Source organism: Cottoperca gobio, chromosome 10 (genome assembly GCF_900634415.1).
Source record: "Cottoperca gobio chromosome 10, fCotGob3.1, whole genome shotgun sequence".
NCBI lineage: Eukaryota > Metazoa > Chordata > Actinopteri > Perciformes > Bovichtidae > Cottoperca > Cottoperca gobio.
The window spans coordinates 9,359,940-9,385,860 of record NC_041364.1 but is presented as its reverse complement, the minus strand read 5'-3'; the positions used below and the strand labels follow the sequence as shown (position 1 = coordinate 9,385,860).

General features: G+C 41.1%; 2 protein-coding genes and 1 long non-coding RNA gene across 7 annotated transcripts in view; 2 read left to right on the top strand and 1 right to left on the bottom strand.

Moving 5' to 3' along the window:
* The window catches only part of inppl1b (inositol polyphosphate phosphatase-like 1b), a 31,159-nt gene extending 20,258 nt beyond the window's left edge, over positions 1-10,901 (top strand). For all 4 annotated transcript variants that reach the window (XM_029441772.1, XM_029441771.1, XM_029441768.1 and 1 more), the window contains 21 exons: positions 80-157; positions 378-515; positions 864-978; positions 1,060-1,160; positions 1,263-1,365; positions 1,461-1,657; positions 2,630-2,747; positions 2,883-2,979; positions 3,083-3,221; positions 4,320-4,419; positions 4,609-4,697; positions 5,498-5,579; positions 6,355-6,444; positions 6,545-6,658; positions 6,744-6,832; positions 6,921-7,008; positions 7,512-7,664; positions 8,082-8,163; positions 8,540-9,335; positions 9,425-9,540; positions 9,981-10,901. In XM_029441772.1, the coding sequence (XP_029297632.1) occupies positions 80-157; positions 378-515; positions 864-978; positions 1,060-1,160; positions 1,263-1,365; positions 1,461-1,657; positions 2,630-2,747; positions 2,883-2,979; positions 3,083-3,221; positions 4,320-4,419; positions 4,609-4,697; positions 5,498-5,579; positions 6,355-6,444; positions 6,545-6,658; positions 6,744-6,832; positions 6,921-7,008; positions 7,512-7,664; positions 8,082-8,163; positions 8,540-9,335; positions 9,425-9,540; positions 9,981-10,074 (2,979 nt within the window). In that variant the 3' untranslated portion in view covers positions 10,075-10,901. The remainder of the gene's footprint in view (positions 1-79; positions 158-377; positions 516-863; positions 979-1,059; positions 1,161-1,262; positions 1,366-1,460; positions 1,658-2,629; positions 2,748-2,882; positions 2,980-3,082; positions 3,222-4,319; positions 4,420-4,608; positions 4,698-5,497; positions 5,580-6,354; positions 6,445-6,544; positions 6,659-6,743; positions 6,833-6,920; positions 7,009-7,511; positions 7,665-8,081; positions 8,164-8,539; positions 9,336-9,424; positions 9,541-9,980) is intronic.
* On the bottom strand, positions 15-7,657 carry LOC115014727 (uncharacterized). Of its 2 annotated transcripts, none has more exons than XR_003832935.1 (5): positions 7,543-7,657; positions 6,352-6,466; positions 5,549-5,586; positions 2,847-2,957; positions 15-1,583 (listed from the first exon to the last, which is right to left on the bottom strand). It is a non-coding gene; the product is annotated as an uncharacterized LOC115014727 (long non-coding RNA). The 2 variants fall into 2 exon arrangements; XR_003832936.1 differs by lacking the exon at positions 7,543-7,657 and adding an exon at positions 7,381-7,480.
* A 2,882-nt stretch (positions 10,902-13,783) lies between the features above and the next one.
* On the top strand, positions 13,784-17,473 carry LOC115014238 (P2Y purinoceptor 4). The gene is made up of 2 exons (XM_029440942.1): positions 13,784-13,940; positions 14,913-17,473. The coding sequence occupies exon 2, from the start codon at positions 14,964-14,966 to the stop codon at positions 16,056-16,058; it is 1,095 nt and encodes a 364-aa protein (XP_029296802.1). The 5' UTR covers positions 13,784-13,940; positions 14,913-14,963; the 3' UTR covers positions 16,059-17,473.
* The last annotated feature ends 8,448 nt before the right edge of the window (positions 17,474-25,921 follow it).

Genomic DNA, 25,921 nt, shown 5'->3' with positions numbered 1-25,921 from the left:
GTAGTGGATAAAAGTGCTTTATTATACACTCATATACATCAACTCATTGCACCTTTATGTTTTGTGTTTTTGGAACAAGGGCCAAGAGATGGAGATGGACAGTCTGTTGTGTAAGATTTCAGCTTTGGTCAGCCTTCTGTCTTCATTGGAGAAAAAGGTATGCTTGGGAAACTACACAAGGTTTTTACAGCTTGTCATGATAATGGCAGGATGCATGAGTGATAATGCAGTGATTTCTGGCAATACTATTGCTCACAGCTTTGTAACTTTTAGTGGCAGTGGTTATTGATGATGCTTTCACAATGACAGAATGAAATCTTGTTTGTGATGGACAACACTGGTCAGATTGTAACACTGCAGATTCTCCGCTCATAAAGGTGTTAAAAGCATTGCAAGATGCGGTGACAAATCACAATCTGGCAGTGCAGCCAAGCCTTCCCCCTCCGGAACCAACACCCATCATCGTAACACCTGTCAAGAACCATGCCAGACAGCTGCCAGTCCACTCCTTTCAGGTAAATCAGGTTGAAAAAGTAACTTTTTATCAAATATGACTTGCAATAAGACAAATCATACAACTGATCTGACTAGAGCTGCAACGATAACTCGACTAAACACCAAATATTATCGTTCAAGTAAGTTTTCATGCACAAATGGCAGAAAATGCTGTTTCCAGCCTCTCAAATATGGAGATGTCCTGTTTTTCTCTATTTTATATCATTTTAAACTGAATATCTTTGAGTTTTGGACTGACAAAACAAAACATTTAAAGACTTGGACTTTAAGAAACTGAGATGGACCTTTCTTTCACAATTTTCTGACTATGTAAATGTATTAACGGTTGTCTTTCTTGGTGCGTCCAGGTAAAGATGGTGAGGTATGGCAGACAGACTGTTTCTGTGGATGTGGACACAGGAGTGCTGCTCTTTGACAGGAAGGCTGGTTCATTTGGTATCGAGAGGGTCTCGCACGACAGAAGTAAGAACCAGAGCCAGTAACACTTCTCTTGCTTGCAGTTATGTTGTATAATTGTCTGCTGGCATGTTTCTTGTGTATCAGTCCTTCAGATTGTCAAGTTCCAGAGCAGTTCGGCCAAAGTACGCATGGTGGTCGACAGCCACCACAACACACCACGCGAGATGACGTTTGAGAGTGCACGGGTAAGGAAAGTAGTAATTTAGCGAGGAATAATGGCTTTATTATTGACTGGTATCCACTGTTTTCTTTCCCATGATTCACCGCGTGGCTCTCATCTCTTTCAGAAACGCGATGCCTTCTGCCAACTCCTCCAGCTGATGAAAACCAGGCACTCTCAGCTGAGTGAATCTGACGTGATCTCTGTGTTTGTTGGCACCTGGAACATGGGTAACCATAGATGTCTCTTCCACTGTCAGGCAACAGAAATTGAATTAGAGGGAGAAGTTTTTCTTATTAGTTGTTGTGTTATTTTGTGTACACAGGTGGTTCCCCTCCTCCTCGAAGCCTGCAGACGTGGGTGACCTGCTGCGGTTTGGGGCACACCCCTGACAACTCGACCGCCTTGCTCCCTCATGACATCTACGCCTTGGGGACTCAGGAAAACCCTCAGGGGGAGAGAGAATGGACAGAACACATCAAAGCAACCCTTCGCAGCTATACTCACATAGACTACAAACAAGTAATTCTCCTCTTTCCAACTTTCAACTTATTTCTAAACAATTTACTCATAGCATATATTGTACATTTAATTTCCAAATAAGATTTACAGCCCTACTTTATTATTGTTATCGAGTTAGACATTTCTTTTAGTTTGTGCATAGTGACTATATTGACTAAAACATGCACACAATGTTTACATAACATCCCAGTGAAGCCATACCCACTTACATAGTTTACCTGAAGTGATTTGACACACTACTCCAAACCAAGAGGCAAATTGTTTAAACATAATGCAGCTTGATTGAACTTCTTTTTTTTTTTTTACTGAAATCTACAAATCAATGCTCAAATCAAAATATTTTTCTAAACAGATTTGCAATTTTGAAAAACAAAGAACACTTTTACATAATCTAATATTACTGTTCTTTATTTTTTACACAAAATAAAATTACCTACGCTATAATAGAGTCACAAGGGAACTTCTTTGTGGTTTCACTTCAATCCAAAGTGTAAAGTAAAACATTATTTGTTGAATTTGTTGGATAAGCTAGCTGAATATAAACTAAGGACACAGTTAACACTGGCAAGTCCGACAAAGCTTGTATTGTAACTTTATGTAAATCAAGGCTTCATTCATTTTCTAGTATTCATGTGAGAAGATGAAAACATGTTCTTTAGCATTTCAAAGGCCGTCCACCCTCAAGTGAAACCTTGAAATGTTACGTGTGGTAGACAGTATAGTATATTAAGTGTGAAGGAAGGAAACAATTCAGCAACGTCTCGAATTATAGGAAAGGTTTGTGAGCGTTTCTGATATTTTGTCATCAGTGTTCTTGTGTGAATATATTTATACATAGAAAATATCATCTAAATGGTAGATTAAGGTTTTTATGTTGGTATTTGTTAACTAGATTTGGAGCCGTGGGTCAATTCTTTCACTCGTTGGAACCTGTTCTTGTCATTCATTGTAATGTGGAGCTTTGTCCTGTAGGTGGCAGTACAGTCCCTCTGGAATATGAGGCTGGCTCTGTTTGTGAAGCCGGAGCACGAGAGTCGCATCAGCCATGTGAACACGGCCAGTGTGAAGACTGGCCTGGGCAACACATTGGGTATGCTGCCCCGCATGATCTCACCATCACAAATACACACAAAGCAAATACAGCATCTAAAATAATAGTGCATGATTAACAAAATGTGGGATTATTAACCTGGAGGTTTGAGGTTGAGTGTTTCTGTTGTTTCAGGAAACAAGGGAGCTGTCGGTGTCTCCTTCCTCTTCAGCGGAACATCTTTTGGGTTTGTTAACTGCCACCTGACCTCTGGAAGTGAGAAAGTCCTGAGGTACATTGAGGTTATACATACATGTGTGCTCCTGTTTCATTTATATGTAGTATTTAAAAAAAATAAAGTACCATTGTGACTTTATAATGTATATCACGTTCAGGAGGAACCAGAACTTTGTGGACATCCTCCGACTGCTTTCTCTGGGTGACAAAACGCTCGGTGCCTTCGACATCAGCCTCCGCTTCACGCATCTCTTATGGTGTGGAGACCTCAACTACAGACTCGACTTAGATGTACAGGTCTGTTTTTTATTTCTTTATAATGAATTGCTCTTGTTTTAAGGGTTCTGATACATCACCCTTGTGATGGTAGTTGGTGGAAGAAGTTCTCAGATCCTTTAGCAATAGCACAGTGAAGAAATATTCTGTTACAATTAAAAGTCCCACATTCAAACTGTTACTTAAGTAAAAAGTACAAAAAAGTATTAGCATCAAAATATTCTTAAAGCAGGGGTCTTTGACACTTTTCAGTCCAAGGACCCCTGAGCTGAGAGAGAGATGGAGCAGGGACCCTCTACTACATGAGTATGAAATTGAGTTGCATATTAAACTAGGCTGACAATAATGAGTAGGGCTGCCTAAAGTGCCATGTATAAACATGCCTTTTTATGTTGCATACAATACTAAGCTATTAAAGTAATAATACATTGCTGTAGTTCACTAGTTTGCTGTTATGGATACGGGTTAGCTAGCTCACATGATTGTCTATTATCAATGTGTAAATTAAATGTTTTTTTTGTTCTTTTTTACGAATAGGTTCATTAATCTTTGCTAAAAATATGTTCAAAAACGTTTGAAACATTATCAAACAATAATTTGGCAGCCCTGCAGTACCTCCAAGGACCCCTAGGGGTCACAGACCCTCTGTTGAAGGCCCATGACTAAAAGTACCAAAAATAAAAGTACTCATTCTGCACAATGATCCATTTCAGAATAATGTAAATTATATTACTGAATTATTGATGCATATTCATCACTTAACGTTGCAGCTGGGAAAAGTGCAGCTACTTTTAATGACTATATGTCCTGCTGGGTAGTTTGCCATTCCCCCTTGAATTAATAAAGTCTTATCTTTATAATTTATTTGTTGATTATATTTTGTATTATTAATCTGAATCTGCAAAGTAATTTGAGTTATCAAATAAACACAGTGGAGTAAAATCTTACTATATGTCCCTCTGAAATGCAGTGACGTATAAAGAAACATAAAATGGAAATACTCCAGTAAAGTATAAGTAACTTAAAATTGTACTTTGGTACAGTACTTGTAAATGTTCTTAGTTACTTATAGAAAAGATCCCCAGACATTGATGTTTCTTCCTGGTCCTCTGTCTCCAGGACATCCTGAAACATGTATCTAAGAGAGAGTTTGAGGAGCTCATGTGTGCAGACCAGCTGACCCGAGAGAGACACAAGAGGAAGTCCTTTCTCAATTTCAGTGAGTTTCAGTTTGCTATTGGACTTTGTTCTATATTGAAAGCTATAATATCAGACCGTTATTGTATCTTCACTTTAATGCAATTAAAAAAATAAATGATAAATTAATAAATACCATTTATTCTGTATTCGGCTCTAACTTTCCCTAACTCTCTCTGTACTCTCTCTCTCTCTATTCATCATGGTAAAGAGGAAGAGAAGATTGCATTCCCACCGACCTATCGGTATGAGCGGGGCTCCAGAGACTGCTACCTGTGGCAAAAGTACAAGACTTCAGGAGTGAGTCATTTCTTGTTACACAAAAGCAGCTCAGAAAAACAGGATGATGTGTCCATCAAAAACTATTTCAGGCTCAGGATGGAGGACGGATGCTCATAAATAAAAACAATATCTGCACCTCTGAGCAGTCTCCAAAAAATGTTTGGACACACACACAGGCAGTACTTCAATAACTTCTTCAAGACTTTAAGCCATGAAGCCATTTGTTTGTTGGTCTGTCTGGCTATAAGTGCTGCTCCACGGAGGTACTAGCATGGCTCTTTGTCGTGTTTATATTAAGTTCATGGTCAATTGATCCAGACGTTGTTCACGTTTGTTCCAGTGACTAAATGTTTCCTTTTGGAGCAAATCAGTTGTTGCTGTGTTAATATTCTTCACAAAAAGGCACCTCTTCATCCTGTTTTGTGTCTTTCTTTTTGGACGTATTATCTTGCTTCAATTCAAGAGAATCAAATGAGTAGCATACAGTACATAATTAAAATATTTGTGTACCAGCAAAGCTAAACTACTGCACAAAGAAAATACCCTTGAAGCATTCTACTGTAAGTAAAAGCTTTACTCACTTGTAAAGATCTTTTTATGCGTAACTTAATCTTATTTAAGGGGTAGGGAAAGGTGACTGACAGCAGCTGTCATGCTCCCTAAAAATAGGAGGATAAGAGTTAACCTACAGTCTAAAAAAAGGGAACGTCTGGTATGAGAGGAATGAAGGCATCCTTCCCTGCATACCGTTTCTATGTCTGGCAATTGAATTTGTTGTACACTACGTTGTTGTTTTCAACCCGAATCTGTTTGTGTAGGTACGAGTCAATGTTCCATCGTGGTGTGACAGGATTCTGTGGAAGTCTTACCCAGAGACACACATCATCTGCACTGCATATGGTAAGATCTGCAGATACAAAGTAGGAATGTAAACAGTTAAATGAGGCATGGACAAAATGTATCAGGGCAGCACAGAGAGGGCAGCGTTTAAGTCTTGACAAATGTTTTGATGCAGAATTCTTAAATTAGATATCTGTGGTCATTTCTTTCATTCGCACCACTGCAGAATGAGAGAAACCCTAAAACTGAACAAAGTTCAACCCGTACATCCTGCACTGTGGTCCATAAAAAAACCCAGAGTCATTTCCTCTCATTCTATTCGAGCTTCTGTCTCTGACTGACCTCAACAAACTATGAAAACAATTCTTGGGTAGTAGCAAAACTGCTTTTTGTCTCCTAAATCACTCTTTTGTCACATCGTTTACAGTGATGTACAATCAATTAGATTTTAGCCACAGTTAAGGATTGGACGATAACGGATGTTTTAAAGCGGATCTCGATAAATCTCACAATAAATATAATTCCCATAAATAAATAAATAATAATCTTGAATATCCTCACATGAATGATTTTATTTGACTATCCTTTATATATGCAGGGGTACCTTATGATTTATGATAAGTTAAGATAGTTTGATTGTTTGTTTTCACTAAAAATATTATATATATATATATATATATATATATATATATATATATATATATATATATATATATATATATATTGTGAATCGCAATTATTTTGGTCAGTAAAATCATGGCATGAAATGATCCTACCCGTACGTAGCTACAGTGCAGTCAGATATAAAGTAATATGGGGGATTGTCTCTCACCAGGTTGCACCGATGACATCTTCACAAGTGATCACTCGCCTGTTTTTGCCACGTTCCAAGTGGGAGTGACATCACAGCTCGGCTCCAAAACAGGTGCCGTCATTGTTTTTGTACCCTTTGGACACAAACAGATGTAACACGATGACATCCCTTCATCGAGTGAACAGCATTGTCATACGTTTGTCTCGCACAGATACAAAGTCAGGCATGGAGAAGGCCTGGATAGAGCTCGAAGGCATCGAGGCCATTGTGAAGACGGCGAGCAAGGCCAAATTCTTTATTGAATTTCATTCGTCTTGCCTTGAAGGTATGGTGCCACGCGAATAAAGAAATGTTTTAAAATGCCGTTATGCAGCACAGTGGCAAAGATTCAATTATGTCTTTCTTTGCAGAGACACGACGCTCAAGTGAGAATGACTCACAGAGCTGTGATGTTCCCAGGTTTCTCAAACTGGGCTGGTCCTTCAAACAACTGCCGAAGGTCAGAGGCTCATTTGGAATTGGCTGAAAATATTGTTTGTTTTTAAAGTCAAATTCTTAAACATGTGATTTGTTTATGTTCGTCGTAGCTTCTCCCAATCGTGTCCGACATGGAGTATCTTCAGGATCTGCACCTGCTGTTGTCTGTCAAGTCATGTGACGGGTTTGAGTCATACGGTTGGTTACGGGGCAAATACATTTTGTCTAATTAACTACTCCATTCATAACGTGCCTGTAGGTTGACTAATGAGTGCCCTTAAAATGACAGGTTATCCAAAAACATACAATTGTTTCTTTGTCTTATTTCTTATTTTTCTCTTATCAGTGTTATCTACTAATGTAGATATTTTCACAAGGTTTTAATACAGTTTGCAGATTTCTTAAAAAACATCGATTTGTAAACAGTTTCTTTTTCTACTGAGATACTCTTGCAGCGTTTTCATCTCTATAAAAAAAGGCAGAAAATGTTCACAATAAAGTGGATGTTTTACTGTATTGAGTGTTACAAACATACATTTTGTTTACTGCTCCAAATCCAATGCGATTTACCTTCAATGCAGTCGAACGACAGTCGGTGTCGAGGTCTATTGAAACCATGCTGAAACTATCTGGGAGAATATGTTGCACTCCACTCCACTTATGATCTAATAGATAATCTTTCAAATCTTTTTTTTTAATAGGTGAATGCTGTGTGGCTCTGCGCTCACTCACCGGTGCATCCGAGCAGTTTGAGACCTTTTTGAGTCACCGAGGCGAAGAGATGGGCTCCATAAGAGGACGGGTCAGGGTCCATGTGCCCAAGGACAGACGGGGAACTCGGGAGAAGACCTATGGTGCGTCACCCGGAACTGGTCCTCTCCTACTCTCTGCCTTGCTTGCACTATCACTTCCCACTAAACTTTCATCTTCACTGTCACTACGTTCTTTGACTCTCCTGTGAGTCTCACATTGCTTCCTCTATTTGGTTCCTCAATGACCCCTGGCTTGGCTTTACACTTGCTGGTATCTATCGACCGCTTCCTCTTTTGGCTCCTGATTGACTGACCCTGACCAGATGCATCCTGAGACACTGAAACAGGACAGATGAGTATCATGTCACCAGGTCAGACCCTACAACAACACACACAAACACCACCATGCTGTGTGGTTGCAAACTGGCATGGCTTCTGGCCTACAGGCAGCATACAGATTTTGAGGAAGTCTTGCTCTTTATAAAATGTCTTTTATTTCCTGTGGTTTGACTTTTTCAGAGTGGTTCTCTTTTGAGAAAGATGATAAAGGTCATGGAAGAGGACACATGTCTCCTGCATTGACACGGGTCCCAGTAAACAGGTGAGGACCACTTAATGTTTCTGTAAAGCAGCAGAAAGGCTCCAGCTCTCAAGGAAAGGTTCTCTCAAACTCTTTCTTCTCACACATACCCTCTTTTCCAAGAGCATTATTTTGTTGTTGGAGTTTTTACAAATCCTTTTTGAGACTGTGAGTACATTTCACCTGCAATGCACCTGGATTTTATTTCATCTTCTCACCCGTAACTGAAGCCACATCAATACAGGCCTTGTGTGTGTGTTTTTTAGCACAGTGCCACTTTTGACCTGGAATATTAATAGTGAATGATAGCGAGCACATTACAAAGTTTTGAAAAAAAGAGTGAGTGAGAATTGAGAACACAATTACTAACATACAATCTTATTTATGTTCATTGCAGGTCCTTGGCAGCTCCTCCCAAACTCACTGCAAGCAGCTACACCAATCCAGCCTACTTCATCTTTGAAGGTGTGTCAGTGACACGCAAGGTGGAGGAGGCTCTCCCTCAGCAGAGGGACCCTCAGGTCATCTGGTCTGGAAACGAGGTTTTGCAGCTTCCAAAAATCTCAGGACGTCAGGGCTTCGACAGAAGACCCTGTCGCAGAGCAGACTTTACGGAGATTGAAATTCCAGCCGTCCTGCCCCAGTACGCTCCAGCCAACGACCTTCATACACCCCAAACCAACTCCTCCTATCAGCTTTTCCCAGCCAAAAGCCCATCTCCCATACCTCCACCCTCAAGTAACGCCATGTCACAGTACCAGGAACAGACTTCACAATCCAGAGACAAATATCAAGGTAAAAACATTGTTCAAGACTCCATACTGCCTGAGAAGAACCTGAGGAACTTGTATATGAATCACTCAGCAATCATCAGGGAAAAAAACCGAAGGGATCATCATCAGCTTCTCCCAGAAAGAGCCAATCCCATCCGGGCAGCCAAGGTGCCGTCAGCTTTCCCCTACATCCCCACTCACTTAGCACACTCTCAGGCCCCTGTTCCCTGGATGGTGGATCAGCAGCCCCCTGGGCCTACAGGAGACAACTCGCTCACTGCTCTGCAAATGGCCAAGTCCCTCAGCGAAGTTGACTTCTTCCCCACAATGCAGAGAGGCCCAGCCATACTCAACCATCGGCCAAGTTATCGAAATGGCCCTTCCATGCATGGAGATAGAGGCTACAGCTGGGAGAAAGAGGTAAGACACTGCTCTCAAAGACAGTAAAAAAACAAAAGACATGACTCCTGTTTCTCTGTACAAATTCCATCTGCTTTATCTCATCGCAGGTCTCTGTCCTCCAAGGTGCACCTGAGACCGTGCGGGAGCTTCTCAGTGCTCTGGGTCTTCAGAAATACACCCTGGGACTCAGCCTCAATGGCTGGGATGATCTGGATTACTTCAGGTACAATTATTTTTGATAACATGTTCCACAAGCCGTACTTTGGTAGACTCAGTACTGCATTTCATAGACAGACACAAATAATGTGTCTGCTGCTACTACACAGAACAAGATATATATGTATATATATATATATATGTAGACATATATAGATGACCTCAGCGTGAACGACAGTTGCAATAATCACTTGTCGGCCTCATCATGTGACAGTCATGCTCATCTGAGTGAGATGACTGAACATGACAGAGCAGTAAGAGCTTCACTGGGGCACTAGTCTTAAAATACACTCAGCCATGGTGTGTTGATGTGAAGATGTTGGCTGCTTACTAAGATTTACTGAACTATGTATGAAGTTCTGAACTTTACAAACGACATAATATCACGATGAATTACTACTGAATTTCCCGTCAGGTTTGATTCAGTGTCATTTCTCCTCTCCACAGCGGCATCACTGAGGAGGATTTACGCGCGGCAGGAGTGACGAACCCTTCACACCGACGCAGGATCCTCGAGAACCTGCCCAGGAACTGGAACTGACATACAGATGACTAAGCGTCGTAGTCCGCTCAATTAGAACTGGAAAAACTGTTCCGAGATCTGACCGGACGGACAGACTGATCGGAAAACAATGACATCAGCCGGACTTTACCACAGCGCTGCCGTCTTTTCTTTCACTCCATCAATACCGTAACAATAGTTTGTCATCACAGCAAAGGAACATAACGCAGGAAGCACTCGTTGCTGCTTTATTCATCCAGCCGTCTTCACAGACAATGAAAGCTTGAGTTACTGACACGTATACAAATATTGATTATGGTATCAAAGTCTCATTGATTTTGTTTATAATGAATTTTAAATTACTATAAAAATATAGTCCTTCAATCTCCATTGTTCAATCAAGGCTAGTGTTTACCATTCACCTTCATCCCTTCCACTGTGTGCTTTCCATTACTCTGCTATTATTGAGCCTGGATCTTGGCTTGTAAAAGCCCTTTATTAAACCTATGCAATCCATATCTGTACATATCTACTGGAACATTGTCTGTAAAGTTGGTATATAGGGAACTGCCATATCTCATTTTGTTTGCCATCTCCTACTGTTGCTATCATATCACTTAATCTGTACCGATGTCCACTGTGCATGTTTTATGCAACCTTTTATAAAGTAAAGTGCATAAAGCAACTCTTGACTCGTCACCAAGCAATCACAAGTGTCACTTCATGCTGTCGAGCGGCTGGAAATGAAGAAATCGCTTCTTCAAGTTCCACTTCCGTGCTCAAATGTCATCATCGCACTAATGCTGCTCGTATGCTGTTTAATGTCACCTAGAACTGAGGTGTAGCCAACGTAATGCTCTAATGCTGTACGCAAGAGTAAAGCCAGAGATGACGTAATGTCCAAGTCCATGAACAAACATTTGAAAGTTGTAATTTGTCGGCTCAGTTAAATATAGACCACAGCAGAAAGAGATGAGACAACTTTGAATGTGCTCCTGAAATAACTCTTCAATATTCCAGGCTGTGTGTGTGAGTGTCTGTGTTTTTGCTCGTAGCACTCAGTTGAGGTAGTTACTCATTAAGGCGTGACCAAACACATCCCTCCGACCTCTGGCAGCCGGTATATCATGTTATCGCCCTGGGAATATTTGGCAACATGCAAATGAAAGAAAAAGGGGGGAAAGGTATTGATCTTGTTTAATGGACATGGTGGTTTAGAGTGATTTGTTTGTTTTATTTTATGTATTTGTTTATTTGTGAGGAACAAGCACAGAGAAATTGCAGTTGCAGGAGCAGTGTCCGATGCACAGTTCATTTCCAACACCGGTCCCGTGATAGGCTTTGATAGCTTAAGTAATCATTCAAATGTCATGTAAGAGTTTCAAATCTTCAAATCAGTGCATAGAAAAAGCAACAACAAGAACAACCATTCATGACAACACACACATACACAAACCAGAACACAAAATATTTATAGCATTGACTCGAGAACACAAATAATAACTAGCTGGCGTCATGTTCTGGTTTAACCTGTGCTCGACTTACACTTTAAAATCCTGAACGTGCGTTAAACTGGCAGGAAGGGGATTCCAGAGGGTTGTGCCTTTCGTCCTAATAACGCAGCAGCATGTTTTAGTAAATGATGATTGAGTTATGCTTTAAATGTGTGCATGATGTAGAAGTCTAAAGATCCCCTCCAGATATCAAAATAACCTTGTTAAAAATGCTTAAAATCACACATCTTCCTCCCTCATTGAAAAATCCAGAATCTATGAATATGTAAATATTTATCTTTTCAAAATGTTAACATCATGTCTCCTAATTCACTGAAAAATAAATTCTTAGTGTCTTAGTTCAAAGATCCGACAGCACCCTTTTTGATGTTACCTAATGGATCAAACAAACACGTTTTGAACTGATGCACATGTAAGTACACGTCTTCTAATGTCAAACTGCACACGCAGTCATTCAGTGAAGGTCAAACATCCAGGTGAGGTAATACAAAGGTAACGACATTCTGCAGAGGAGGGGCACTTTTAAAGACCAGGGGAACCAGGGGTTTTAGAAAGAAAGTAAGTTATTGACGACCGACATATTTAATTAACAATTTTTGATAAAAGTAGGTTTGTTCTTCTGTTGACATGTGAAGAACCGTAAATCGACGCTATGCTTTCAATGGGTTCCAGATGAAGAACAGACCATGTCAGTGGCCCACTCACATTCCACACATCTTCACCGCAGAAACCCAAACAGTGCACTAACACAGAAACTGCCCCGCCCCCCCTCCACACACACACACACACACACACACACACACACACACACACACACACACACACACACACACACACACACACACACATTTGAATGGGGTGAAGGATTTAAAGTATTTTAGATATGTTATTGTTCCTACAAATATATCTTAAATTAACTTCCCAAAACTGCTGATTGATCCGCCGTTAAGCCATATAGTCATATTTTACCTTCTATTATCTATCTCAATGTAGACCATAAAAGGGTCATTCCAACCAAATGAGTTTATAGTCTTCGGGTTATTGGAGTGGATATGTGTATATATATATATATATATATATATATATATATATGTGTATATGTATATGTCTATATATATGTATATATATATATATATATATATATATATATATGTATATATGATCTTTTTTGCGACCGGTGGTAACTTATTAAGTGACCGCCTCATCTCACCTCACTTTTATTTGATCTGTCACACCACTGCATTGCTCATCCTGCCTACTTTTATTTCTTTATGACCAGACTTTATAATTCCACGCCTTATCACATGAATCTTACAGAAAAGCCTGAGAAGACAAAGATTACTGTAAAGATGAACCAGTCGATCCCTCACAGCTCCAGAGAGCAAACGTTGCTTTTTATTACAGCAGTACTGTACAGCTGTGCAAATATTAACTTCTGTAACATTTCAGCATTGAGTGCCATTAGGTGTTGTCATGGGAATGAGCAGTGGCAGACTGTCTGATGGGCAGGGGCGGAGAAAAGGGGCGCCAGCTGAATACAGTGGGGCATCTCGTTTTCTCTACTGGAAGGGAACCCTAGTGGGCATGTTTGCTGCTTTTTTTTTTATCAAACACGACTCCATCGTTGGGAATTGGACACATAATACCAATGGTGGAAGATGTTTCCCATATTTTATTAAATTAAAAGTAGCAATATCACAATGGAGTTCTGCATTTAGTGCTCATAGTTAACCTCATAGTTAAGCAGTATTTTAAATGTGTGGCTCCAGACAGTGCTTTTTCATAAATTAGACAATACATAATATTAATAGGGTTAATATTTCCATCTGAACTGTTGTGGAATGATCTTTGAATTACTTCATACAGATTATTCCAGAATGAAGACATTTAAAAAAAACTTTATTGGAGGGCTATGTCGTTGTTTTTGTGTAGAAGTACACGAGAAGCTGCTTTAAGGAGAAAACATAACGTCTCAGGTTGCAGCAGCAGTGTTACTGAGTAAATGAGCTCTAGTAGTTTAACGTGGTTCAGCAAATTAAAATTTACACACTGAACACTGTTTTTGGGCGGCAGTTTGGTCTACTCAGCAGTGTGACTTCCCATTTCAGGCGTACAGTGTGTGTGTGTGTGTGTGTGTGTGTGTCCTCCTTGGATCTGCGCTCAGTGCTCTGCAGCGCTGCCATGAACTCCAACAACGCTTCCACTGAAAAATAACTTTTAGTGCGTATCAAAAGTGCGCCGGCTGGACGGCTCAGGCACGAAGAAGAAGACGGAGGGAGAGAGAGAGAGAGAGAGAGAGCAGCTCGTGGACCTCGACTGAAAAGTAAAAGACGATTTGGACGTGATCAAGCCCAGCCTGACACCAACGCTGTTGTTAGGATCCCGTGTGGGGTGAGCAGCCGCACAGTCCCGATCCCTCTGTTCTTATGTTTGTGTCTAATGATTCTTGTAAAGCAAACAAACAGTGGTGAAAAGTATCCAGTGCATTTACTCGAGTTATCTACTTTTGAGGTGCTTTACTGGAGTATTTCACTTGATCACTTCACCTCTACTGCTATATCAGAGTGACACTTTGTACTTTTCTTTTAGAGCTAGTTAATGGTTACAATGTCAAACATAGCTCGAACTTAACCTCGCACAACATCGAATTCTTCTTACATGCATCTATAATAATAACACAGTAATATTTAGTTGGATATATATACTAATTGTATAACACACTGCAGTGAATGCTTGTACGTTTTCATACTTGTAAAATGTACCAAAATGTAAGTAACATGCAGGAAAGAGTATTTTTACATCGTGGCATTATTATTTTAACTTAAAAAAAGGAACTAAGTCATTCTTCCACCACTGTTAAACACTACTAAACATAATGTCACTGTTAAATTAATTAATCGTACGTTTTATTAATTATTTGTCCTATAGGATTCCTTAATATAGTGAAACATGGTCATTCCAATTTTATTAATTATTATTATTATTAATTATAATGATATAAAAAGGAGAAAATCAGCAAATCCTCACAATTGAGAAGCTGAAGCCTGAGAATTATATTTTTGCTTGAAAAACGATTAATTTCCTGTCGATTTGAGTAATCAAATGAACGACCAAGCTTTTTAGCGTATTAATCTTCATGTGTATTTTCCCCTAAAATACATAAAACTCAACAACAAAACACAATCAACAATAGGAAGGCTAAGTAAATTAAAACACACAAGAAAATGTGGAAAAAAACAACACAATCCCAAAACACTTAAGCACCATAACACAAGAAGCACCAGATAATTCATGACTACATGACAGTTTCAAGTTTAATGAAATATAAAAGTCTTCATATCAGTGTTTCTTCTTGCTTTGAAGGTTCGGTCACCTGCTGGCTTGGGAAGTGCCCCACTGAGAAGTCGCATCACTATGGAAACGGTCATCAGCCGCCCTGTCACGGACAACCAATCGACGCAGTTCATCACAATCTTCAACTCGAGCTGTCGCTTTGACGAGGAGTTCAAATACATCCTGCTTCCTGTGTCCTACAGTCTGGTGTTTGTGGTCGGCTTCGTGCTCAACGCCACGGCTCTGTGGTTGTTCCTAAAGATGCGCCCGTGGAACCCCAGCACAGTGTTCATGTTCCACCTCGCCCTGTCCGACTTCCTGTACGTCCTCTCCCTGCCCACCTTAATCTACTACTACGCCAACCGCAGTCACTGGCCCTTTGGAGTGGCCGCTTGCAAAATAGTGCGCTTCCTCTTCTATGCCAACCTCTACTGCAGCATCCTCCTTCTCACCTGCATCAGTGTGCACCGTTATCTGGGCATCTGCCATCCAATCAAGGCGATGACCGCGGTGAAGTCCCGCCATGCCCACATGGTGTGCGGCATGGTGTGGGTTGTGGTGAGCGTGTGCCTGGTGCCTAACCTCGTCTTCGTCACCACCTCCAGGAGGGACAATGACACCCTGTGCCATGACACAACCAGCCAGGAGGCCTTTGAGGAGTATGTGGACTACAGCTCTGTCGTCATGGTGCTCCTGTTTGGCGTCCCGTTCCTGGTCATCGTGGTGTGTTACTGCTTGATGGCGCGGACCCTGTGCCGACCCAGACGGGGATTATCTGGCAGCCAGCAGGGTGCCGCCTCACGTCAGAAGTCCATCAAGCTCATCATCGTGGTGTTGGTGGTGTTCGCCGTGAGCTTCGTCCCATTTCACATCACACGGACGCTCTACTACGCCTCCCGTGTGTTAGAACTTAAATGTGAATTCCTCAACATTGTCAACTTTACTTACAAGATCACCAGGCCGCTGGCGAGTATTAACAGCTGTATTGACCCAATTCTGTATTTCCTGGCTGGGGACCACTACCGGTCCAAAATGATGACTGTTCTGACAGGAAGAAGACAGACGACGAGAAGCCAAACAACTCAACGGGCACACACGCAGCCGAACAACAACCATGACATCGCTCTGGTCTATAAGAACCCAGCCCTTAAAGTCAACGAAGATTTTGAGAGATAGCGGGAAACATATTGTCTGCTAACACTTCAGATGGCACATGCAGTGGCATCTGTTTGATTTCCCTTGTTTTGCACTGAGAATCAGTTTACTGTAACATTAACTTATAGTATATGCTTTCACGCCATCACACTTGTATACTGCCTGTGTTTAACAGGTGTACACACCGTGTTTTAAATTCCACTCACTTTCTTGAGGTTGCTGTGTTTGTAAGTGGGAAAGAGTGTGTACCTTTTCTTTAGCGTGCAGCCTCCTAACACAAAGGGATCTCCAAACTCGAGTTACAATAGACAGTATTTACACTGATGTATACTGGTCTTTGTGGGGAAAGATAGAAGAACACCAAACAGCAGCAGAATAATCTTTTACTTTCAAATTATGGGAACAGAAAAACAGAAACACTTTGTTGGTTAAAAGAGTTTGACGCCGGTGGTCACACGTGCATTAAAGTAAATCATAGCCAGTGACTTATTATCAATCTGACCCTCACTGAAAGTATTAAAGTTCATATCTGACCAAATATGACAGACAGAGTCTGGCTATTGTCTCAGATATGAGGCAATCCTTCGTGTTGTATCAACAATGTCTGCGTGTTATCCAGAAACTGCAGCTCCTGATCCCAGCTGTTATTGTCGGTCAACTTTCACAGCTGTCTTTTGTTTTACTGTGGAGCAAAGCAAAGAGACTGTTCGGGACAAGACATATCTTTTCAAACCACCCACGCCTCATCACAGGGATAAGGGATTTTCCTTTCTTCCCTTTTTACCTTTGGGATTGATACATGAACTCCTTGATGGATTTGCAGCATGTGAAAGCAGCGGTGGAAAGTTTTACTTAATGTTACAGAGCATTTGTCCCTCCACCCTTGTTTTTAATGTTAACCTATGAACCACTGCTGGAGCAGATGCGTTCACACAGCTCCGTGTCACATGGTCTTCTCGTGATATTAAGTGTAAGCACTATCTTTGAATATGTTTTTGTAATTACAGTTTGATATGTATTGTAAAGTGTTACATGATTGGTAACTGGTGTTTACTGTATCTCATGTATCATGAGATGATTATGCAATTAATGTTTCCTGTCTGGTCATTGTAATATCTCCCATGATAACAGGAAGCTCGAATTACTTCTTCTTGTTTTGACTCGCCCTCATGAAGAGAGTAATGTAAAGTGATCTATGAATTTAGGGGGAACCCATAAAGAATCTGCCATTTAAGGTACTTGTACTTTACTTGAGTATTTCTATTTACAATTCTACTCTACTTCATCTCAGAGGGAAATATTGTATTTGTTACTGCACTACATTTATCTGATAACATACTTTGAAGATTCAGATTTATAACACAAACTATTATCAACACAAGTGTATCAAATCAAAGTGATGACTCATCAATGTATCAATAAATATATTTCAATAATATAATATATACTATTCTGAAATGGGCCGTTGTGCAGAATGAGTACTTTTGGTACTTTATGTATTTAAGTATTTGATGCTAATAAGTGATGCTTAAGTGAAACCTTAAATGCAGGACTTTTACTTTACTGCACTGTGCTATTACTCATTTTACTGAAGTAAAAGATCTCAGTACTTTGTCCACCATGGCTTGCTGGCAAATAGACGCAGTATAGCTGATGTTTGGATAATGAAAGTGGGACTCAAACAACAACTAAATACTTTTTATTGGAAATCTACAATCAGTCATGTCAGTCAGAGTGAGAGAGAGTCATGTGGACGCATAGATAACACAGACGGCTAAATAAACATTGATGATGAAACTGTGCAAGAGAAGGATTTATGGATATACTCTCAAATGTATCACTTTAAACTTAAACCTACAACATTTCCACACCGTGTGACACAATCTCATGTACGTGTTGTATTAGCTTGTCCCAGTGCTTCCCTGCAGCTACACGAAGCGAACGTTGACGGAAATACTCAAAGCTACAACCTCACATTGTTGTGGCAGCACTATTGCATCAGAATAGGTTTGGTATCTTTGGAAAATATTGCTGTGAGTTTTTCCACATCACACGAGTGACGACGTTTAACTTCATGCCATTACAAATAAACTATGAGTACGAAGAGATACAGCATATCCACTTAAATGCAACTCAAGACCAGAATTCACTTAAACTGCCTCATTGTAGAGATTGTGTTTGTGAACATGACCAACTTTTTCCTCCTATAGAAACCAATGAAATAATAAAAGTATTGCAGTAGCACCCAGTAGATAACTGACAATATATACTGTTTGGAAACATGACTCCATGTCGTTCACTTTTCCAGCAGGCCTACAAACAGATCATTTTACCAGCATCTTCATCTCTTAGCATGTAACAACAGATAACACGTGACACTGATAAAGATCTGATCATTTGTTTGAAAAAAAAGATCTCATTGTTAATAATTCAAATGTATCTAAAAGTTTCCCTTTTCAACAGTTCACCTCACTGTGAATGGCACACACAGTTCCCTCTGTGATGTCAGCCCACGAGCGCCTCCTTGTGGTGTGAAGTTGACAGGAAGTTGTACTCGGGTCAGGGGAGCTCAACTTCTCAGTTGTGTCTCAAGTAAATAAATCAGAAAACTTCATGCAGCAAAATAACAACAATGTTTTGTCATTTTCAAAAGAAGTTACATTGTCGTGCTGTAAAAGTGCCATTTTGGATATTTATGTCCTCGACGCTGTCTAACATACAAACATCGAGGCCAGAGGAAAGTAGCCTACATGCTCCACAGAAACACGGTAAGGTGGTCAGGGGACGTGTTACCTGCAAAGCTGCTGAGAAGTGTTTCACATTAAAACATTAACCTGGAAACACAAACAATGTAGCAGAGGCTTACGTGAGAGCACGCGGACACATCCATCGACTGCCCACTCACGTGGAAGCAAACGAGACTAGACTGTTATTGCACTTGTAGAGCAGGTGTCAATACAGTCCAGACGAGTGTTCAAAGTGAGGACACAGAAAAGTGTTAATGTAGCAAAGCATACATATATAATCCACGTGATCTGTCCGGTGCATTGTGTAGAGGAGATGATGAATGATCATTCTGGGAACATTGCATCATTTTGAGTTTGTATTGTTGACTTGCTCCCTCTGCCCTTGATGTGATCTCAGATATGTTCATTTGTCTTGGAATGGACCAATAGCATTTGGATTGAATGGAATATATTTGAGCTAAATTGCATTTACTTAAATGTAAGTGATTTTTCAGGTTTTGTGTAACACTGAATGATGAGACACATGCCCCTAGTTCAGAAACACTTGGTGTTGGGTTCATGAACTTGTTTAATAGCAGCTGATTTTCTTAGTTTACAGTTCATTTTATTTCCTTCCTGACTGCTATAGCATGTTAGAAAAGTGCCTCTATAGGTCAAGCTGTTGGCTCACTTCATGTGTCTGGTTGCCCTTCAGGAGGCACTTCAGTAGATCAAAACAAATGTTAAATTATGAAGTAATGCAAACAGAATATTTTGGTGCTTGCCACCTCTACGTGTCTGTCTGGAGGTGTCTGCTAATACATTCCTTTATGAATCTGAAGGAACTACTTTTTCTCTTGACATGGCTGTTATAACTAGCCTGCATAATGCTTCAACTGCAAGAGAAATATTTTCTTATTGACTTATTTAATTATCTAATATTGCTAAGTGATACAATGCAGAGTAACTTAATTTAAAAATGGAAATGATATGTGCTTTTAGTTTGCTGCCATATATCCAGCCGTGTTAAGTAGTTATGCTTCGTTTTATTAAGTTGAACGTTTTTGGGAAAGGCAGGGTTATATGTTACCGGGCCTCACCTGTAAGACAGAAACACGGGTATTATTTGCCCTCTGAAGTTATGGATGTTTTGATGTATATTTGTCGGTACTGTGGGAAAACGCATATGAATGTCATTAACAGTTTATATAACAGGAGAAGTGACGACACTTACATTAATTATTATTTTATTTTATAATGGAGATATTTGATAAATAACTTTATTAGCGATTGTGACATAGAAGTTGGATTAATTCGTATACAATTATTTTACAAACAACTCCCAAGTTAACGATTTATCGAAAACAACATTAAAAAATAACGTTTTAGATGTGTTTTTAAAGCAACCTGAAACTCCCTAAAATTATAATGAGCCTAAATAATTTTACGTCAAATAAACATATTAAACACAACACAGGAATGCGCTGTTCGTGACTTGTGGTTAAGTTTATTCCTTTTTTTAAATCACATTTCAGCCGGTGGCATTCGTTTCGAAGAAAGAAAGACTTGGTGGGCTTTGGATCTGTTTGCGTCTCCATTCTCCAGCTTTTATTTGAATTAGTTGCGAGACCATTTCTTTCTTCTCTTCATCACCATCGTGCAAACATCACCACTGAATAAAAACACTTTCCGTCCTCGGGCAGTGAGGATGTTCAAGGACGCTGAGGATAGCAAGTGCAATCAATGATCGGATTCTCCACAGTTTTTTAAAATTCTTATATAAAATAAAATAAAATAAAATGACCTGACCTGACTGTGGAGCACGTTTCAAACTTACTTTGAGAAGTCTATTCAGCTCCGTGTATCTATCATACATGTGACCGAGTAGTCTTGTCCTGTAGTGCTGACTTTAAAATACTTTTACAAGCTTTCCATCAGCTTAATGTCTTCACCTGCAGGGCAAAGCGTTTTTGGGGGGGGCATTTGTAATAAAAAAAAATACCCCAAATCCAAATAATTAAAGCGATTGCAACTGATTATAAATTACTTTAAAACTATAGTGGACTGTTTTTAAAAGAGCTGTTTAATATGAGAAGGTAAATAAAAGAGAAAATGGAGTGATTATCATCTCACAACCATGTCAACTATCTAAACAGTCAAGTAAAATGTTATCTTTAACCATTCCATCCTCAAATTATAAAATGCAACTGTAAACATAGACGTATTTGCAGTTTTAACTAATGGTACATCCTGAAAATACACTGCGTATTGATTGTGAGATACACCCACGCCTAGGCCTAAAGTGATGCATTTGCTGAGCCTTGGAACATTTTTTCTGTGTTTTTCTCTTGTTTGGCAAATTATAAGGCAGAGAGGCGAGGGATTTCAAGGACGCGTGGACTTCAATTTAATCGAAGAGGCTGAGAGTGGAGTGGAAGAGTGACACATAGAGGAGAGAAGTTCATTATTCTGCTGAAAAGGAAACCAATGGCTTTCACAGTCGCCATGGTAACTGGCCTTTCTTTTGCCGTCAGACCTATGATAAGGTACTTCACAGCATTAAGCACGATTATTGCAAGGTAAAAGGGGAAATATTGCTTTCCAATGCTAATAGATGTTAGATATTGATTGGCATGGTCATTCATATAGAAGTGTGCCCCAGCCTGCCTGACTCTCTGTGACCTTTTAATGAAATGTGATGGAGGTGATGCTGGAGAGACCTTTTGTGGCACTGTGGGCTTCAGCAGCATCTTTACTTTACCTGAATATCAGAAGGAAAACACTTGTGACAGCATGAAAATGAAGACAGATTCAGCAGTGAAACGGTGAGATGAAGCTAGAAAACTCCCAACAAAAAAAAAAAAGCGATACTTGGGAGTCAGGAAGAAAATCTGAATGGCTTCATGCGTTTCCAACACTCTTGTTGCAAAATGTCTCATAACATAAATACAAAAACACCCGCTGCTTCCCATCATTAGCATGTCATTTTGTTGTCGTGTGACCCTGCTCACACTCTTGCACAATGGCGGGTCGGCCTTGGCAGCAGTGAGGTCAACGCCAAGCACAAGTCGAGGCCATGGGGGGTGGTTGGTTGGTGGAAGCCTGCTTAGTTGGTAAGAGGATGGAGGATTAGCAGAGTGGAAAGCGTGTGTGTGTGTGTGTGCGAGGAGGGGATAGGGTGGTGGGGGGGGCAAATTGTTTTAACCCCTATTACAGCAACTGCATGGCGCTTCTCTTATCTAGGCCGCTGCAGCCACTCATTAATATTCCGTACATATGGCAGTGCTTTCTGTATCATTGTCTATTAATGGGAGGGATAATCGCTCATTCAATTATCAGGCAGTCAGCAAAAGACCAACCGTGCCTGCGCACCCCTGGTTCACACAGTGGCACAGCCCAAAACAGAGGTGTGCCAGTGAGAAGGTGAGAGCGATAGCAGGGATTACAACATATTAGCTTCTTTAATAAGTCAGGCGCGGGGAATAATGTCAAGCAAATGGGGATCTGTTGGCGAACAAGAAACATGCCTGAACTTTGTATCAACAAAGCATAAGAGGGCAGCATCTGAAACCTTCTTCCTGTTCAACTTAAAAGTCACACATGCCTCTCTCGCACATCAGTGTCACGGCCATGATCCGTCTGACAGTTTCAGAGATGCTTTTAAACACTGAAGCGACTCCTTTGTGTCGATGACCTGTGGTCGGAAAAAGACTGTGGATAGCTCCGATGGCCATGCTGAGTAAAGCTTGACCCTGATGTCCCGCAGGCCAAAGATCTGTGAAAGTGATCAAATGTAGCGCTCATCCCTGTCGATCTGTACTTCTCAAGACCCAGCGCTGCCTGTCTCCCTGCTGCCGAGGCCACGGCCTGGACATGAGGGGGTTACTGATGATAGTGTGACCTCCGGCTGGGTTGACCTGAAGAGACCTTGTTGAGTCAACACACGCAGGAAGGGAAAGAGGGAGAGTTGGAATAAGGTTGTTTAGTGCACTGAGTTTCTTCAAGAGGTGGGCCAGGAGACTGGGAGTGCAGAACTGTTGCACGCGGGGGTGTTTCGGGGGAGTGTGAAAAAGATAGGAGGTGAAATGTTAACAAAATCTTATAAAATCCGTAGTTTGATAAATTTCCGCATTTTGAATGAACCGAAGGCGGCTGTGGTTGCGGAGGGCCTTTGTTGGAGGTCCCATTTTCTCTGGCAAAGCAGCACGCTCACAGGGTCAGCGAAGTTACGAAAGTAATTAAAGCTTGGTGATTCACTGCCTGCTGCAGAGAAAAGAAAGCAAGCTGTCATTCTGATTTAGAAAAATAAATTACAATTTTAATAATGGGGGAGGATGGGGGTGCGAGAACGTCTAGAGCCTTGGTGGGTTGGGGGGAGGCGGGGGTGGGCATGTTGGGTGGGAGGAGGGGTCGAGGGGGTTGCTGGCTGCCTACTTATCAATAGTTGCAATTTTTTGAAACCGCATCGGTAGTACATTGCGAGAGCACAAGTGCCCTTAAAAAAAGAAAACGCTGGAACATTAACATACTGATTTCATGCGCATGGCAAAGGGCCTGAGCCAATATCAGAGAGGACTCAGCAGTCCTATTGTCTGCTGGGACTCTGGTCCCCTCTGATATGAAAATTCAATTATTTTATAACTAGATCTGGCGCTGCGTTTTGACTGTCGACGGTAGCGCCTTGCCAGCTGCATCAGTGTGGGGGACCAGAGGCTCCTGATAGCGAGAGGGAGGCCTTTCAGACATTGACATGTTTTTGGGGGACAAGATTGCCTAAATGTGTTGCATTTAAGGGCTGAAAGTTAATCTAATGCACCACCATTATCTCACTCAGGTAATTCCAATACCATCCTCAATCTATGTTTACGCTCATGCACGCACCCGCATACTCGCACATCCATTCATTCTTCAGCACTTTGAATCTGATTCCCAGGCTTTCTGCATCCAAACAGGTAATGTATTTATTTATTTTTCTGCGGTGCATATTCTCAGGCAGCTGGAAACTATATAGAAGTTGTTTTTCTAAGAGACATCAGCAGTTTCTAGGTCGTAATTCTGTAGAAAGACACAGAGGAAGACATACCCAATATGAAATGGTACTCAGTGTGAAGTCTTATTTTTACAAAAGGAACAGTTTTCCAAAGTACTTTTATACTTTTGCTTTGCTGGGTACAAATAGTATATACATACAATAGTTATGTACTGAGTTACATACACTTCTCTGTGAAATATGGACATAGTTCCCACACATCTTTAGAAGAAACATTACTTTCTGTAAGTGTACAGGTTGTTTTGTTTTCATATATATTTTTTAATCCAGAATTTCCTCCATGTTATAGTTACATTAGTACGGACAGGGAAACGTTAGAGGTGCTACCCACACAGATACACAAGCTGGCCTATTTTATTTCTCGAGTTTATGGGACAAATCCTTTCATTACCTCCATGGCTCATTGTGAGTGTTCTGAGGGGGGTCTGTTAAGATTAGGGAACAGGAAGCAGCCCCCTGGTATGGCCCTCTCTACTCAGACCCCACTGTGTTGTGCTTATTAACCCAGCCTGGGAGAAGACGTACCTGCCTCCCCTCATTAGGCCGCAGTGGAGTACGCGCTCAGCCCGCAGAAGAATGGAACATTAATTAGTATTCTCTGCAGGGGGAACTGCCATTAGCACTTAATTAGCAGTAAGAGTACCATTCAGTCGGGCAGCCAGTTAGTGTCTAACACAATATGTTCTGTGTCTTTTCCCCGTGTGTCATGGTAAAACGCTGATGAAAGACCTTGTTGTTGGTGCATGTGTGTCGAGCAGTGCTGCATGTTCCATTTTCTTTTCTTTTTTTTTGAATGTCCTTTTCCTAAGCAGTTTATCAGACCAACTATGTCACAGCTTGTTGTTTTTACGGTTTATTTCTGCAGAATTTCTATTTAGAAGAGAAGCTAGAAGAGAGCTATACAAGCTGGTCTTATGGCACGACGGGGAAGGCCGGTGCTCCCAAGTCAGTTATCTCTCTAGATTCAACTCTGTGTGCTGCCCTCTCGCTGCTGTTGACCTCCCATGAGGTCAAATGCTGTATTCCCATCTGCCCATGCGGCTCTGCCCGGGCTGGTAAAGTGGGTGATTAGTGGATTGAGGTCAACTTTCCCCATTCGTCTCTGGGAAGTTCCTTTTGATCTGCTGAGTAGGCATTTTTCTCTCTTTTCTCTGTGTTCCCTGTCCAGCACCGTCACCACCGAGCAGGACAAGGGAAGCTGTTAACCCACCTCAGTCCACTCCTTGGCCTCGCCGGTCCTCACTCTCCCCCTGTACTCACCCCTCCTCCTCCCTCCACCAACCGCTTTTGGAGGCTCAGTCGGATGGTGGCGGCGGTACCTTTCACTTCCCGAAACCTGAGAGGCGGAGAGCTGTCATTTGCCAATTTGGCCTGAATGGGGCGGACAGCGGATTGAATGTCGTTTTCCCACCAGGCTGCACCATCCAGAGCAGCAGGGGAGGGAGGGGGATACAGGGAGTGGGGTGTAATGCTAGAGTAAAATTAGAGCTTTGATGGCAGCTAATAGTTTGTGATGGGTGGCGCTGACGTGGATTTCCAGTAAAGACGCCACAGGCTCTCGCTCTCTCTCTCTCTCTCTCTGTCTCTCTCTCTCTCTCTCTCTCTCTCTCTCTCTCTCTCTCTCTCTCTCTCTCTCTCTCTCTCTCTCTCTCTGTCCTGCAGCCAAGTACTGACACACCTATAAGATTATGTGAGCCCTTCTTTCTCAGAGCTGTAATTTCTCCCTGCTCAGTGTAATTATACATCTCCAACTCCAAGCCTGCCTATGTCAAAGGGCCAGACAGGTCTTGTTTCTCTCTCTCTCTCTCTCTCTCTCTCTCTCTCTCTCTCTCTCTCTCTCTCTCTCTCTCTCTCTCTCTCTCTCTCTCTCTCTCTCTCTCTCTCTCTCTCTCTCTCTCTCTAATCCCAAATAAGTCTACTTTACAGTTTGTTGATTAGAGGTCTTGCAGAAAAGTTGACCTTTCTGAGGTCTAATCGATTCATCATTTGAGTACTTTACTAAATAAAAAGGCTCCAGCATTTCAAGAGAGAGGATTTGCTGTTTTTTTCTCTGGCATATCATTAGAAACTGAATCCCTTTTGGGTTTTTTATTGGCCCATTGTTACAT

What these genes read in the sequence shown, in the direction of transcription:
- LOC115014238 (XM_029440942.1), top strand. Translation starts at nt 14,964, where the DNA reads ATGGAAACGGTCATCAGCCGCCCTGTCACGGACAACCAATCGACGCAG.